This window comes from Bufo bufo, chromosome 1, assembly GCF_905171765.1.
Source record: "Bufo bufo chromosome 1, aBufBuf1.1, whole genome shotgun sequence".
In the NCBI taxonomy this organism is placed as follows: Eukaryota; Metazoa; Chordata; class Amphibia; order Anura; family Bufonidae; genus Bufo; species Bufo bufo.
In genome coordinates, this window is record NC_053389.1 from 14,114,376 (window position 1) to 14,132,307 (window position 17,932).

At 40.2% G+C, this 17,932-nt stretch overlaps 1 protein-coding gene across 1 annotated transcript; it reads right to left on the reverse strand.

Annotated features, from left to right (window-relative positions):
• Window positions 1-5,411: 5,411 nt before the first annotated feature.
• On the reverse strand, window positions 5,412-6,101 carry LOC120988511 (olfactory receptor 5V1-like). Its single transcript, XM_040416418.1, has one exon. The coding sequence runs from the start codon at window positions 6,099-6,101 to the stop codon at window positions 5,412-5,414; it is 690 nt and encodes a 229-aa protein (XP_040272352.1).
• Between the last annotated feature and the right edge of the window lie 11,831 nt (window positions 6,102-17,932).

Consider the following 17,932-nt stretch of genomic DNA (forward strand, 5'->3'; position numbering starts at 1 on the left):
GCAAGCTCATCACCCTCATACAGGAGCGTCCCCAGCTGTGGGACAGCAGACAAGATCAGTACCATGATCGCATTGTGAAGGAGCGTGCCTGGGAGGAGATTACAAAGGAGATGCTGGCGAGAGAATGGGAGAAGGGCAATTCGTCGAAAAGGCGCAGATTAGGTAAGCCTACCCATGCGGGCATGTGTGCTTCTTTATCAAAATGTTTATTGGAATTATGTCAAAACTGTGATGCACTGGTGGGTTTATATGTGAATACAGGAAAATAGGCCATGTTGTAATGAAGGTGCACTTTTGTAAAACTCTTTTTTTTTTAGTAACTATCCCCTTCCATAGCACTAGATAGTTTTGGATGTCAGCAACCTTGTACGCCGGTGTCTCTCGTGCTTTTCTCAAAATACATATATGCTATAAAGTATTTAGGCCTCATGTATTGACATTTATATCATGTAAATATATGGCAATTGTGTTTACAGGCCCATTAAATGTATGTGGGCAAAAAACTGAATATAGAACCTGTCTATAGATGACCCAGATTTTTATGTCAATGCACGTAACTAGTTTCGAAACTACAATGTTATAGCATGTGGTAGAAAGCCTTGGTTAACATGTGCATTGATAAGTTTGTATTGATATATTCTTATAGAATTTTTGTTCGGTTATATTTCTACAGTACTACGTGTCAAAACCCGCTGGCAATCGTGCCGGGACCAATACCGGCGTGAACGTGTCCAGGGACTTGGGAAAAGTGGAGATGGTGGTCCCCGTAAAAAAACATATCTGTATACGAAACAATTGCACTTTCTCAAACCTGTGTTGGATCTTAGGCCGTGAGTAACCACTGTAATTATTTTAGCTCTTGTAATGTTTGGCCAAAAGAAAATATTCGTACTGTTGTTTTTTTGTAATCATTTATACCAGCATAGAAGTAATGGTTTGTGCTATGCTATGCTGTAAACTTATTTTTTGTTTGCACATGCATGGTACACTTAGTTCTCTGCAGGTAAAAATCTGCCCTTCTACACACCCTGCTAGAAGAATACTTCCATCTCTTTGTTTTTTCTCTTGACATTACCAGCACAAATCAGTGCTGGTCCTTTTTTGAAAAAAAGGTCGGCCACATTGCTATGCAGAAGTCAGGGTGTAGCATATAGTGTGGACAAGGACATTACATCACTGGCAGGAATGAAACAGACCTTGGCCTCTGCAATGCTTCACATGGCTCATGTGAACCATAGACGAAAAATACTATTTCAAATTGTTGGAATGTCTTTTTCCCATACTTGAAACATGATTATGAACAATGAGAAGATAAAGGCCAGCTTCAAAATTAATTTAAGTGGTGTCTTTAATAATTTAGTGCAAACAAAAACAAAGGCAATCCAAGTCTACGCGTTTCGGATACTACAATATTGAGTATAAAAGATTCAATATTGTAGGATCCGAAACGCGTAGACTTTGATTGGCTTAGGTTTTTATTGCAGTGAATTATTAAAGATACCACTTATTAATTTAGAAGCTGGACTTTCTCTTCTCTTTGTTTGGATACGTACCATCACACTTCGTTTCTCTGTGTTGTCTGTGCCTTTTCCGATTGGCCTCAGGTCAGCGCAGCACCCTTTTATGTTTTCGAAAACATGAATCTTAACTTTTGGAGACCATTTTGTCGACCAATAAAGTTGTTTTTTCCTACATATTTCTTAATTTTTATATATAGACAACCAGTACTATAAATACTGTCAACATTAATAATAATTATCATGGTAGACTCTGTTCCAGTGTGTATAGTAAATGTTTTATTTTCGGTCTATACCCTTCATATATACACTTTCCTTGATTGCAATTATCTCTCATTCCACAGGACCGTTGACAGCCTAGAGCAAGAGGGAGATCATAGCAGCACCAACAGTGATGAAGATGCTGGTGCGCATCCCCTAGACTCCACACTTACTGCGGATGACGAGCCCCAACCAGTGCTGCAGGAAGAGAGGGAGGAGTCTTCAGCTTTGGAGGGTCCTTCGGCTGCAATTCAGTCAAGCCCTGAGACAAGAAGAAGGCAGCCACGGCGGAGAAGGGGGGCAACTAACACTGCCGTCTCTGCCTCAAATACTCAAGCCCTGGTTCAAAATCAGGTGCTTGACTATTTGAGGCAGAGACGGGCGGAAGGAAAGGAGGAGCGGATGCTCTGTGGTCTTGCTCCTCTTATTGAAGATCTGGATTCATACAAGCAAACCATATTTATTGACATCATGGGGTCAGTGGCGACAATTTTAAAAACGCCACTTGATCCCCATGAACTGGTGAGTTGGGTGGAAAACCTGAAGCAACGTGCATTTAGGTTAGCAAAAGAAACCCAACCTGGGCCCAGTATGGTCCAACCACCTCCTAGGCCACCCTCATATTCACAGCCTCTTTATTCCCAAGAGTCACAGTTGATGCAACGGCCACAATATCCAGGGCCCACAATGAGTAACACCGGTGCAAGTAATGTTGCTGGCCCTCGTCAAACTTGTCCGGGGTTATATTTGAGGGAGCTAATGGATCTTTAATGTTATGTTAACGTTTGAGTAATAACTAATTTGGGCTGATTGTTAAGCCTTTTGTGTATATTTTAATTTATATTTTTATTTAATAATATACTTTATGAATCAAAAATCTATGTGTCGACTTTTATTTCATATTGCACATACATACCAATATTACAACATGACAAACTTTATTGACATATAAGAAGAATAGGCATAGAATACACATAGATAGTATTTATTTGGTACATTAAGGAGAAATAGGGAAGTATGTATACTTTTAGACAGCTATGCTCAACCTGTCACACTACAGCTATTAAAAAACTAGAGCTCCCTGCATGTCTGAATAGCTGTGGTATGTCCACAAATGCAGGAAAATAACTTTTTCTCCAGCTTGAGTGCTGCGGTGTGGACATTCCTGTAGTAAACCACAAACATATATATGCAAATTGTATTACAAAGGCAAATCTTCCAAGTGCTGGGATAACCTCCAATGGCAGGACAATGGACAGCGTCTTTAAAGCGCTCTGCAGGGATAAAGAATGTTAAAAAAATGTTAAATGTAGATAAAGACTAGGCAATCTCAACACACAATACATATGTAATAAATATATAAGGATAATGAGGTATTAGAGGGTTAATGTAGACCAAAAAAAAACATTTTTACAAATAAAAATGTTCACAGCGAACATGATTTACTACATTGTGTTATTTTTTTTATTGTCTACATTGGAACCCCAGCCCACAAGCCCACGTCAAGGGTCCTCTTTGTCTTGTGAGTCCTACACTATATCCATAAAACCCCCCCCCCCCACCCACACAAGAAATTACACTGGAAAATAATAAATACTAAGATGCCCAGAGTCCAGACAATTCATTATCTGCCATGCACTACGTCCATCTGCCACGGCAATGCTCCCTCAGGACTTGAAAAATATTGCTCATAGAGAGCCCGAACTGCAATCCCTGCAGTTCCAGGTCGTCCATGAAGGGTTTGGTCCAATCCTCCGGATGAAGAAGACGTACCAGGTTCCAATTCATCAACTTCTGAGTGACCATCATGAATCCTTACAAAGTTATGCAGGATCACACACGCTTGAATAACCTTGGTGGCATTCTCCGGTGCCATCTGTAAGGATGACAGTAATACTCTCCACTTCTGTGAGAGTATTCCAAACGCACACTCAACATACCGACGGGCTCGAGTCAGCCGATAGTTAAATATACGTCTGCTGTCATCCAGGTTGCGTCTGGGGAAGGGCCGCATGACATGGGGTGTCAAAGCAAACCCTTCATCAGCCACAATAACAAATGGAGCCGGTGGTCCCGCAGAACCTGGCAGCATTCTGGCCTCTGGGAGTGAAAGCTGGTTGGCTTGAAGCCGATCACCCATTCTAGAAGAACTGAAAATGCGCGCATCTGCAGTGCTCCCATAGGCCCCAATATCCACAATTATAAACTTGTAATTACTGTCAGCCAAGGCCATTAGCACAACAGAAAAATACTGTTTATAATTGTAGTACCGGGACCCTGAGTGAGGCGGCTTCTTAACACGTATGTGTTTGCCATCCAGTGCCCCAATGCAGTTCGGAAACTGCGCATCAACATAAAAACCCTCAGCAATTCGGATCCAATCCTCAGCCCTGGGCACTGGCATCACCACTCCCCGGAGTTGCTGCCAAATCAAATCACTGGTTTGACGAACTATCCGAGAAATAGTTGAGACTCCCAGCAGGAACTCAAAATGCAGAGATACAAATGAATTCCCAGTAGCCAAAAATTTGGAAGACACAAATATAAAAACAGTCATGCAACACATACAGTATATACTATAACAGACATGCTCAACCTACGGCCCTCCAGCTGTTGTAAAACTACAACTCCCACCATGCCCTACTGTAGGCTGATAGCTGTAGGCTGTTCGGCCATGCTGGGAGTTGTCGTTTTGCCACAGCTGGAGGGCTGCAGGTTGAGCATGCCTGGTCTTTAACAACCACAATTTTAGACTAATATATATACTCATAATCACATTGCATCTAAACTATGACACAAACATATAAATCATATGAAATATCCATACCTCAACGTGACGATGAGCCGTTCCTCAGGAGAAATGCAGCGCCTCATATTAGTGTCCTGGTAAGTGAGGCCAGGACGCAGAGACGCCAACAACAAATCAAAGCTGCTCACAGACATACGACAATACCCATGAAATTTCTCAGGATGCTGTCGCAGATCCATGTACAGCGTGTGGAAATGACCCTTCCTGCGCCGCTGAACCCAATGCCTCCTCCTCCTCGGTTCCACGTTCAGCATAGTTGGCTGCTGTTCCTGTTCCCGAGAAATCAGCCAGCACAAGAGAACCAGTTCCTCCTCAGCCATGATACAACAGAAAATTCTAGCCACAATCCAATGTCTGCCAAACACAGGATTCCAAGTACGCTCTCAATGCTGCAACAAGCTGATAAAATTGGAGTAACAAGTCGCACATGACCAAGTTAAATAGGGGGAGTGAAAAAGGGGATGTGTTCAAGAAAGATGTTCACACCTTTTTTTTGTTCCGTTTTCGATCCGCAAAAAACGGATCGTGTACTGAAACCATACGGATATTGTTTTTTAAAATAAGGAACGGAAACGGAACGGAAACGGAAGCAACATGGAAACAAAAAACGGAACAACGGATCCGTTTAAAACGGACCGCAAAAACATACGGTCGTGTGCAATAAGCCTAAGGGTGTGATTAGTGTGTATATGACAGTGACTACTCGGTTCAATGTAAGAAGATTACTTGAGTTAGGTACAAGGTAGACAAAAGTTATACACGCAGAAAATACAATGACCACAGTAAGATGAGATGTACAGGTGGAGAAAGTTTTACGTTTTCCATCAAGGGTGTGAGAGTTTAAACACTGTGCTAAAAATTCTAACGTACGAATAAAATGTGCCCATAAGGGCTATGGTGCCAAGAATAGCGCCACAAACTATTAAGACTAGAAAATTTATGGAAGGATCAGTACAAGAAAGCTGAAGCAAATGGGGCAGATCACAAAAGAAATTCTTGATGAAGTTGGGACCACAGAACGTCAACCTTCTTAAGCATAAAGTAAAAATCGTGGGCATGAGTAGGCCAGAAAACCAAACCAAAGACATCATCTGAGTACACATGCTCCAAGACATGAGCTTAGAGTAGTGAAGAGGGTGGCAGATAGCTATAAATCGGTCATAAGACATGGAGGACAACAAGAAAGCCTCCGAATTTGCTAAATAAATCACAAAGAACATTTGTGCTATGCAATCTTGGAAGGAGATGGACCAACGTTGGGTTGTGAGATGGAAGAGCATCCTTGGGGCAGTGACTGATGAGTAGGACATGTCCAAGAATGCTAAGTTTCCAAGAAAGAAATACATGGGTCTGTGAAGATGAGCACGAGAAATAACTAGAAATATAATAAAAACATTGGTTATGACAGTCATTAGATAGATGAGGAGGAAGACGATGAAGAGGACATAGATGATCTTCTGATTATCAGATAGACTCATGATAAGAATGCTGGAGATTGTTGTTTGGTTCTTCATCATTCCACTGAGAGTCTCCTCTAAATTTATTAATTTGAGAAAACTGATGGCAACAAAGAGACTTTATGGCACATTAATACAATATCATTTAAAACTCATCAGTTCTCCCAGGAGCATAAAACACAAAGGCCCAAATTGCTGTTCGTGACACTCATAAATAATATAATAGGGTCTCAAGATGCTCATTTTCATGGTTGTTTATAGTGTAAGATTTTGCTATTTAATTTTAACCACTGAACATCCACAATGCTTATGCAAATGTCTTAGACAATTCCTTCTTTGTACCTGTGCCCAGCAGCTGCCTTTTTTAAGGGGTTATTTAATAAGATATAATCATGACCAGAGATGACTAGTTTTCTAAAATTTGATTAGGACGCTTCGCCAAATTTTTCCCAAAAATTTGCTTCATTCAAAATAAATTTGTCACAAAGCGTGTTAAATCAGCTATATCCTGGGCCAGTAACAGTAGCGGCCCAATAACAGAGTAGGGAGGGTGTCAGCAGTAAGTTTGTGTTGATGTCACTGTTTATTTTTCCATTCTTGTGATGTCAGAAAAATGACCCAAAAAAAGCGTATCCTGTCTTTTGAGCATCCACCTTCACAAGGTCAGTATTTGATGAATAATTGATCAGTAATTGTAAGGCAAAAACAGGAGTGGGTCCAAAACAAAGATGATGGCGTAATGGGAATATTTGCTTGTCTTCTGTGTTTTAGACCCACTCCTTCTTTTGGCTTTCAAATCATGATGAAATCCTGATGCAACATACTGACCATGTGATCGAGTCCTCATGGATGCTCCAGAGACAGGATCCATTGTGTTATTCATTTTAAATGGTGATGTCAACAAGGCAAAACAGGGACACTAAAGGCCCCAGAACAGACTGGTGAGGTGGCAACAGTATGATGAGTCAACATAGTGGCCCAGTCACAGAGTAGTAAGGAGGCAACAGCATGAGGAGTCGATGTAGTCACAGAGAAGGGAGGATGGCAACCGCTTAAGATGTCAACAAGGTGGTCCAATATCAGAGTAAGGAGGGTGGCAACAGCATTAGGAGTAAACATATTGGCCCAGTAACAAAATATGGAGGGTGGCAACATCATGAGGAGTCAACATAGTGACCCCGTCATAGATTGGGGAGGTTGGCAACAGTAGGAGGAGTCAACCATATTGGTCCAGTATCAGAGTGGGGAGGGTCTTAATAGCATGAGGGAGTCAACATAGTGGCCCAGTCACAGAGTGGGGTAGGGGACAAGAGCAGTCACAGTAACATCACAAGATGGTGGCAGTAGGAGAAATGGCAGCAGAGGCAGCAGGTGTGTGGCATTAGGCGGGTGGCAGCATCAGAATAGTAGTTGAAGCACGTGGCTATAAGAAACGGGTCCTTTTTCACAATGTTTTAGTGTGGCTGCCAGAATGATCTAGTCTGATACATCAGGCACTGACATGTGGAAATCTTGACTGATCCACGCCTGATTCATCTTAACAAAGGTTGGTCTCTTAACTTTTTGTGTTGAAAGGAAAGTTCTCTTTGGGGTAACTCGGACAGTTACAGACAAAAATCAAGTTTGGCTGCTTAGTAGTCATAGAGATCTTGGATCTGGGTTGGCAGGGTTTGGTTAAAGTATGCCACCACCTGCTGTTTCAGGTTCTGCTCCATGTCCTGTTGCTGCTGGATGGTTTCTTCAGTAGGCAGGTGAACAAACATGCTCATCAGAAAATCAAGACTTAAGTTGCAGCTGAGTGAGATAATTCTGCTCCTGCCCCCCACCCCTCCACCAGCAGTCCATAGAAGTGGGAGCATTAGCGCAGAGGGTAAATCCGGTCAGACCTTCATGAGGACGAGTGATGGCGCACATAGTCAGTGACCAACCAACTACATAGGATGTCTCAATAGAAGTTGAGTTTATTATCCCTCTCAGAAGGTTGAAAAAAAGGCCCCCATTTTGGCTCGGTAGCGAGAGTCTAACATTGTGAGAGCCAGTAGTCAGCCCTTAGCTGAATGGGGATAATGTGGCTGTCACTACGCAAGCAACTGGCCATGTGTTCAAGGGAATCGGTGGGACTCCCTGTCTCCATCTCCACTGCATACTGCAATGGTCTTTCGGGGTCATCTGCCTGGTCTTCCTCATAGCCCTCCAGCTCCTCATGCTCCTTAAGCTAATCCTGTTTCTCTCCTGTTGCTTGGGCAGATAAACCACCTATTTCAATATACAATTTCTGGGTGTTAATGTACTCCTCCTAGTCCTCATTCTACTCTGCCAGCTAAGCCCCCACAGGGATCATGTGGACATGAGATGTACGCGCCACTTCTCCTGTCCCCTGGCCAGCCACTATTTTTATATACCATGGGATGGCACAGGTGCTACAGACACCAAGGATTGCGGGCCCTACGTCGATCAGGGTTTCTGTAACCACCTACATTAGTGGCTCCAACCCCCACTTCTCCTCCTCCGCCTTCTCCTCCACTTCCACCTCAGAATTATCGTCTTGCAGCACCGGTCATCCATCAGTCGGTAGCTGGAAGTAGTGTAGCACTGCAGTGGGGAAACGTCAACAGGCCGTGCTTAGGCTGATCTGCTTAGGTGACAAACTGCACACTGCCGCAGAGCTGTGGCAGGGGATAAGGGACCAGACTGAGCTGTGGCTCTCGCCACTCAACCTAGAACCAGCTATGGTTGTGTCTGATAATGGCCGTAACTTGGTGGCAGCTTTGGAGCTCGGCAAGTTCACACACATCCCATGCCTTTCTCAAAACCTACCCCAATTTGCCTGAGCTACTGGTGAAGGTGCGCTGCATGTGTGTCCATTTCCCCAAGCCATCAACAGCTTCCGCTGGTCTGTCAACGCTGCATCAGCGCTTACAATTGCCAGCTCACTGACTGTTGTGCGACGTGAGCACGCACTGAAATTCGACGTTCCACATGTTGGCCAGGCTTTGTGAGCATAAGAGGGCTGCCAGCATTTGTTTGCGGTTTTGCTGCATTACCACAGCTACACAGACTGACAAACGCTATTGGAACAAATAATTTCAACTGGTGCGATATACCAGTTGCCCCCCAAAAAAACTGATTGAGGCAGGGGTGTGATATTCCTATAATATACTTTATATACTGTATATATACTGTATATATACTACAGAGAATAGTATACTGTATATATACTACAGAGGACAGTATACTGTATATATATACACTACAGAGGACAGTATACTGTATATATATATGCTACAGAGGACAATATACTGTATATAAATGCTACAGAGGACAGTATACTGTATATTAATACTACAAAGAAAGTATACTGTATATATATATATATATATATATATATATGCTACAGAGGACAGTATACTGTATATATATATACTACGAAAGAAAGTATACTGTATATATACTACAAAAGTCAGTATACTCTATATATACTACAGAAGTAAGTATACTGTATATATACTACAGAGGACAGTATACTGTATATATATATATATATATATATATACTACAGAAGTCAGTATACTGTAGATATACTACAGAGGACAGTATACTGTATATATATATATATATATACTATAGAGGACAGTATACTGTATATATATACTACAGAGGACAGTATACTGTATATATACTACAGAGGATAGTATACTGTATATATATATATATACTATAGAGGACAGTATACTGTATATATATACTACAGAGGACAGTATACTGTATATATATATATATACTATAGAGGACAGTATACTGTATATATATACTAAAGAGGACAGTATGCTGTATATATATATATATATATATATATACTACATAGGAGAGTATACTGTATATATATATATACACTACAGAGGACAGTATACTGCTACAGATGGATCTGGATGTATTAGAGGCTTGGGCAGAGGTATGTGTTTTTGCGGTCCGCAAATTGCGGATCCGCAAAAATAACGGATGATGTTCTGTATGGCATCCGTTTTTTTTGCGGATCCATTTTTTTTTCCGGAACCATTGTAATAATGCCTATCCTTGTCCGCAAACTAGAACAAAAATAGGACATGCACTATTTTTTTTGCAGGGTAATGGAATAGACATACTGATACGGACAGCACACCGTGTGCTGTCCGCGTTTTTTGCAGACCCATTGAAATGTATGGGTCCGCATCCTATCCGCAAAAAAAAACAGAATGGACACGGAAACAAACAATGTTTGTGTGCATGTAGCCTAACACTGACATGGAAAAGAACCTAGGTATTTTAGTAAACAGCAAACTAAGCTGTAAAAATCAGTGTCAGGCAGCTGCTTCCAAGGCCAATAAGATAATGGGTTACATCATAAGGGGCATAGATGCCGGTGATGAGAACATAGTCCAACCACTTCACAAATCACTAGTCAGACCACACATGGAGTACTGTGTACAGTTCTGGGCTCCTGTGAACAAGGCAGACATAGCAGAGCTGGAGAGGGTCCAGAGGAGGGAAACTAAAGTAATAACTGGAATGGGGCAACTACAGTACCCTGAAAGATTATCAAAATTAGTGTTATTCAGTTTTAGAAAATAACGACTGGGAGTAATCTAATTACTATGTATAACTATATCAGGGGTCAGTACAGGGATCTATCCCATCCTCTATTTATCCCCAGGACTGTGACTGTGACGAGGGGACATCCTCTGCGTCTGGAGGAAAGAAGGTTTGTACACAAACGTAGAAGAGGATTCTTTACGGTAAGAGCAGTAAGACTATGGAACTCTCTGCCTGAGGAGGTGGTGATGGTGCGTTCACTAAAAGAGTTCAAGATGGGCCTGGATGTATTTTTTGGAGTGTAATAATATTACAGGTTATAGTTATTAGATTCCTGGAGAAGGGTCGTTGATCCAGGGGGTTATTCTTACTGCCTGATTGGAGTGAGGAATATGAGGAAATTTGCCTTCCTCTGGATCAGCTTTGCAGGATAACAGGCTGAACTGGATGGACAGATGTCTTTTTTCAGCCTTATAAACTATCTTACTGCAGACCATTAAACAAATGTTGAAAATAACATCAACTATCATGTATCTTGCTATTTTGTAGATTGTTTCTTAAGTTGCAATAATGTTGATATCAGACATACATGAGCAGATATCAGGGTCAATGAGCTCAGTAGTCTAATAAAGACTGGGGTAAACATGCTCAACTCTTTTCAATGAGTGGGTGGGATGAATAAGGGACTTAAAGGAGTTGTTCCATGAAAAAATATACTTCATTTTTCAAATCAGCACCTGGATCTGAATTCTTCTATATTGCATGTAATTAAAAATTTTGCGTTACCTCTGAGTTATTCAATAAAATGTCTTTCTTTGTCCTGCTCACTGAGATGGCCGCACATGCTCAGTTTCATCCTTTAACTGCCTCCTGAACTGATAGGGAGAGCTGAGACACACCCCCTGAGCTGTGATAGGGAGAGCTGAGACATGCCTCCTGAGCTGTGACACGCCCCCTTAGCTAATCAGAAAAGACACTCCCCTCGAGCTGTTATCTTTTTTTTTGAACAATAGTTTTTATTAACATTTTCAAAAATAGGTTACAATTGAATGGATTCAATCACATGTACATAGTTATAACAGTGAAAAAATTGAGGCACTTGTGAAAACTACTAATGAAGTAGATAATTACACTTCATAAAACAGATAAAGTATTACCAAAAATATAAAAGGTCAAAACAGGTACATACATACTGGAAGATATACTAGCATACAAGTAACGGGTTAGAGAACAGAAAGATCACAATCTGATAGATGCATTAGGAGGAATGTTGCATTTATTGTCAGTTAGCCAAACGTCCCAATTTTTTAGGAAGACAGTCTTCGAGTTCCTAGCTGATGCCCACAGGCCCTCAAATAAGCAATTATTATCAAGTGTTCTAAAGATTCTATTAATATTAGGAAGGGTGCCAGATTTCCAGCACGCAGCAATTTTCAAACGAGTAATAAATATTAAGTGACTGGCAATGATTCTAAAGTGACAAGGAAGGTCTATAAGGCCTATCGATAATAAAGCCATCTTAGGAGAGGGATCTATAACATAACCTGCTAGAGATGATATGAACTCAAAGACTGTGCCCCATAAACACTTTACTGTTGGACACTCCCACCACATGTGAAGATATGATCCAGAAACATGACCACACCTCCAACATGCAGAGGAAACTTCTGGAAAAATTTTATTTAAATAAACAGGGGTTCTATACCATCTATATAGTATTTTCCTTGCTCCTTCTAGGTGATCAGAGCATTTAGAGAGTTTAGAAACAGAGGTGAAAACTTCGTTCCATTCTGAGTCTGAGAGAGTTGAGCCCAACTCAGCATTCCACATGTCCAGGGTGTGCTGTAAGGGATTTGTATTTGATTCCTTCAATAATTGATATCCTTTAGTGATACCTTTATCTAATCTATGTGACATATGAATCCACTCTGTCAGGGAATGATTATTTGAAATAAAGTGAAAATAAATCTAGCAGCACAAAGAATGGAGAGATCTCTGGAATCTGGATCCATGTGAGGTACTGCATGTATTATATGGTCTTAATTTTTCATTTTTTTTAATTATTCATGGGATAAGCCTATATAACCCTATATATATCTGGAGCCAACTGAGCTCTATATTCTCAGCCTGATTCATTGACCAATGCTTTACTGCTTTGGTTTCCTAACATTTTTTTTGTATTATTTAATCTAATATATAATCAGATTTGCTTTTTTTTTTATGTCAGGTTTATCCTTGAAAGCTCATGATTCAAACTGTAGCTTTAAATTTATATTCATTTTACCCTAATCTAATATACAATCAATCAAGGAGTCACACACAACTTGATATCACTTCCTGATAGACTACAGTAGAAGACAGCCCCATGAGTGTCTTCTAACAGATCACAAAGATTATAGATATTCTCTTATTCTGTCTGAGACTACTGTAGAAGAAGCATAACAGAAGATGTGAGAATCTTGCCTTCAAAAAGTAGAAGAAAGAGAAGACAACATAAGGTAAGAAATCAATGAAATTCTAAATGAAATGCACATTACTAAAAAAAATTATAATAAAAAAAATAGATGTGTAATTAATGAAGAATTTAAATTTTACCTTTGAATTATAATTGGATTATTCAATAATGTTTTAACCAATCATACTTTTTCATTATTAAATTCTATTATCTGTTTAATTTATATTCTCCTTTAGTTAAAGAATGTTTTTCTATACTGAAGTATAGTTTTACCAATGAGCTTTTACAACTTTTAACTCTTGGATTTTACTGATAACTAAGAATGTATTTGACAATAAAAATTATGGGGGGACATTTTAATGGTGGTTGCTGTTGTGTCAGTTTAAAAGCTTCGGTACAAGATGGAGCTATATACGTGCAGCAAGCGCCATGGCCGGCAGGTCTCTGCTGTTTGAGGCCAACATAAGAAATCAACAATTGACATATACTATCCTGATGTATGCAATATGGTAATATTGAATAAAAAGAAAAATTGTGAATGTCATAGCCTCCTACAATGGCTATAAAAACATAAAACAAAAAAAACAATATATAAAAAAAGTTTAAAAAAAATATATAAAAATTTAAATCAGACCCCTTTCCTTAGAATAAAAAAACAAATACATAAATAAATAATAAAAAATATTCTAAACATCATGGGCATCACCGCATCCGAAAATGCCCGTACTATTAAAATATAAAAATATTTTTCCACTATGGCAAAAACGGAAAAAAGTATCAAAATGGCCTATTTGACATTTTTTCATTGCTTGTTTTACCCAACAAATGTTTATATAATGTGATTAAAAAGTCACACACACTCCAAAATGGCATCAATGAAAACAACAGATCGACCTGCAAAAAATGACCCCCCACAGAGCTCAGTAGACATAACTATAAAAAAGTTATGGGGTTCTGAATATGGTGATGTAAAAAAATAAAAATAAGTTGTAATTTATTTTTACAATATTTAGACATAAAAAACCTACTGACCCAGAGAAATAAGTGCACAGGTAAGTTTTGCCACAAAGGGAACACCGTGGGGACAAAACCCATAAAATGAATGCCAATGAATGCCATTTAAAATGTGGCATTAGAAAATACAACTTGCCCTGCAAAAAAACAAGCCCTTATATGGATATGTGAATGGAAAAGTTATGGCTCCAGAAAGATAGGGAAGAAAAATGAAAAACAAAACAAAAAGAAATCCAATATCCAAAGTGTTAGATCTGATCTTTGCTTTCTGTGCCTGTGCCCAATGAACTGGGTGCACCATTATATAAAGTGTGGGGGGGGGCGGGGTAAAACATTATTCATACCCCTTGAAGTTTTGGGCACATTTTTTTCATGTTTTACAACCCACAAAACATAAATGCATTGGGGATTTTATGTGATTAGACCAATACAAAGAAGCAAGTAATGTGTGAAGTGAAAACAAAATGCTAATTGTTTCAAAATAAAAAAAATCTGGAAAAAGGAGGCATGCATTTGTATTCAACTCCCCCCCCCCTCCTACCCTCCCATCCACAGTCAATACTTTTGTAGGACCAGCTTTTGCTGAAATTATTTCTTTTAGGGTTTGTCTCGACCAGCTTGCATATCTAGAGGATCATATAGTTTATATCTTCTTTGCAAAATAGCTTGTGCTCAGTCAGATTGAATGGAGAGCGTGATTTTCAAGTCTTGCCCCAGATCTCAATGGGATTTAGGTATGACTTTGACTGGGCCATTCTAACGACAAGAATATGCTTTGGTCTAAATCCTTCCACTGTAGCTCTAATATGTAAATACATAGTTTATTGATACATAGATATAAAAAAAAGTCATAAATATAATTCATGATTCAAAATGAACAAAACATAGTTGTCCCTAAACATAACATTACCCATATCTACAATCATGGTCGGCCTTGCAGTCCACAATCGTTCGATATATACAGACAGGAAACTGCCAATATAGCCAAACACAAAATCTATAGCTAACCCCGTGTGACAAACTAAAAAAATAAAGAAAAACGGAAAAACTAGAACCTATGAGACAAATCGGTTCTCAAGTTAGTAATCTCCTATTTTCCAAAGCATTTCTCCAATTCCATTTTATCATCAGGGGAAGTATCGAGAGACCAGTTGTACTTTAGGGATAGCATTCGTCACCATGATAAAGGCTCAATTAGATGTAGCTAAATTGGGTTTGGTAGCTCTAATGATAAATATAAATACAATTGACCCACCAGTGATAAAGAATGTTCTGTAAAGAGAGAAAAACCATATAGCAACTAGTGATGAGCGAGCATGCTCGGCCGAATATCTGTTCGGCTCGAGCATTGCTATGCTCGGCACATGGCGGTACTCGGCCGAGTACCGAATGTGCTCGAGCACCATGCTCGAGTCTGCCTCCCGCACGTTTCGCGGCTGCTAAGCACACGTGCAGGTAAGTACTGCCCTCACTGTAATGCCAGTAGCCATGTTGGCTGCTGACATTACAGTGATTGGCTGGCCGGAACGCATCATCGGGTGCTATATAGAACCCGATGATACGTGCTCGGATCAGTCATAGTCAGGGAGAGCAGAGGGTAGGAAGGGAAAGGCAGTGTAGGGAGCGAAATTCTCAGTTATTATTCGAAGAAAGCTTTTCAAAGACCCAAAAGTCCTTTTAAGGACTACTGTGTGTGTTTTAGAGCAGCAATATATTTTTACCTGCGCTAAATTGATCAGTCTCAGGGACATCAGTGCTGAGGAAGGAACAGAGGAACAGATAGTGCAGGGAGAGAAATTTGCTGTTTTTACTACCAAAAGCTTTTCAAAGACCCCAAAGTCCTTTTAAGGACCACTGTGTGTGTGTTTGACAGCAGCAAGATGTTTTTCTTTAATACCTATTAGTGACATATACTGTGCATCATCCGCAGACTGTGTCTTTTTGTGTAAATTCAAATAATTAGCGCCACATTTATTGCCTATAGTGTGCGTTTAATACAAATCCATGACATAAACAGTACTCCATCTGAAAACTGTTTCTTTAGCGTAAATTTAAATAATTTGGGCCTAATCTAGTGTCCATAGTGTGTGGCTTTCTGTGACATATACAGAACGCCATCCGAAAACTGTTTCTTTAGGGTAAATTTAACTAATCTGGGCCTATTATAGTGTCCATATACTAACTAATCGTTCACTTGCAGTATGCAGTTATCAGTGACTATTTGCAGATTGGTTGCAATTGACTTTGTGAACTTTGTGGTTTGCAATTGTAGTTTGGTGGAACTGTAAGTAAACACATATATATCTAGTTCAGTATACAGTTCTAAACCCAATACTAACAATAGTAACATTATATAACTGTTCTAAATACCTATTTTGGCCGCTTATTCCCATAAAACTTAGCTCTCAGTGGAGTGAATGTCTCTTCAGCTCCTGTCTCTGGTGAATAATGATTCTAACAGCAGGAGCTGTGGGAATTCACAGCCCACCTCAAGCGGCACTTTTTGTGCTGTGGGCGGAGAAAAGGTTTCCTCTGCATCACTCTCGCATACAGCATCTCCTTGTGTAAAGTGCGCCGAATGGTTGAACGATGCACAGTGACTCCATCTGCAGCAAGAAGATGTTGTAGGTCTTTGAGGCTGATCTGTGGGTTGACTCTGACTGTTCTCACGATTCGTCGCTTCTGTCTAGCCGAGATTTTTCTTGGTCTGCCACTTCGAGCCTTAACTTGAACTGAGCCTGTGGTCTTCCATTTCCTCAATATGTTCCTAACTGTGGAAACAGACAGCGGAAATCTCTAAGACAGCTTTCTGTATCCTTCCCCTAAACCATGATGGTGAACAATCTTTGTCTTCAGGTCATTTGAGAGTTGTTTTGAGACCCCCATGTTGGGAAACTTAGAGGAGGGAAACTTACAATTGACCCCCTTAAATACTCTTTCTCATAATTGGATTCACCTCTGTATGTAGGTCAGGGGTCACTGAGCTTACCAAGCCAATTTGAGTTCCAATAATTAGTTCTAAATATTTTGGAATCAATAAAATGACAACAGTGCCCAAATGTATGCACCTGCCTAATTTTGTTTAAACAATTATAGCACACTTTCTGTAAATCCAATAAACTTCATTTCACTTCTCAAATATCACTGTCTGTGTCTCCTATATGATATATGTAACTGACATTTTTTATCGTAACAACCAACGATTTATACAGGAAAATCATGACGATTAACAAGGTTGCCCAAACTTTAGCATCCCACTGTATAAGCTATACTAGCAACCTAGGACAGGTCTTAGCTGGCCAGCTACACATCGTCCCCATGCTGTTCCCGATCCATTTCGGTGGTGTTTCTGTCACTTTCTGACTTTTTCCAATGGACCAGGCACCCTCCCCTCTTCAGAGCAGGGGGTGCCTGGTTGTCTCCTAGTGAGTTCCATTATACTCAGGTGCTCGGCCGAGAACACAAATATAGCAATGTGTTTGGGCCGAAAACCCGAATATTTTGGTGTTCGATCATCACTAATTGCAACCCAAGATACGGTACCTCTTAATAGGAAAATTCCCACACTTATAAATGGAGGATCAGAATGAAGCAAAGCTGCTGTGAGCGCCAACATCTATGAGTAAAGCAGTGTTTCCCAACCAGTGTGCCTCCAGCTGTTGCAAAACTACTGCTCCCAGCATGCCTGCACAGCAAAAGGCTGTCCGGGCATGCTGGGAGTTGTAGTTTTGCAACAGCTGGAGGCACACTGGTTGGGAAACACTGGAGTAAAGGATATCCCCTAGAGGTATGTTTACCTAATCCATTTGCTCACAACGGGTCGGCCGCTGCCATCTTGCTTGAAGATCTC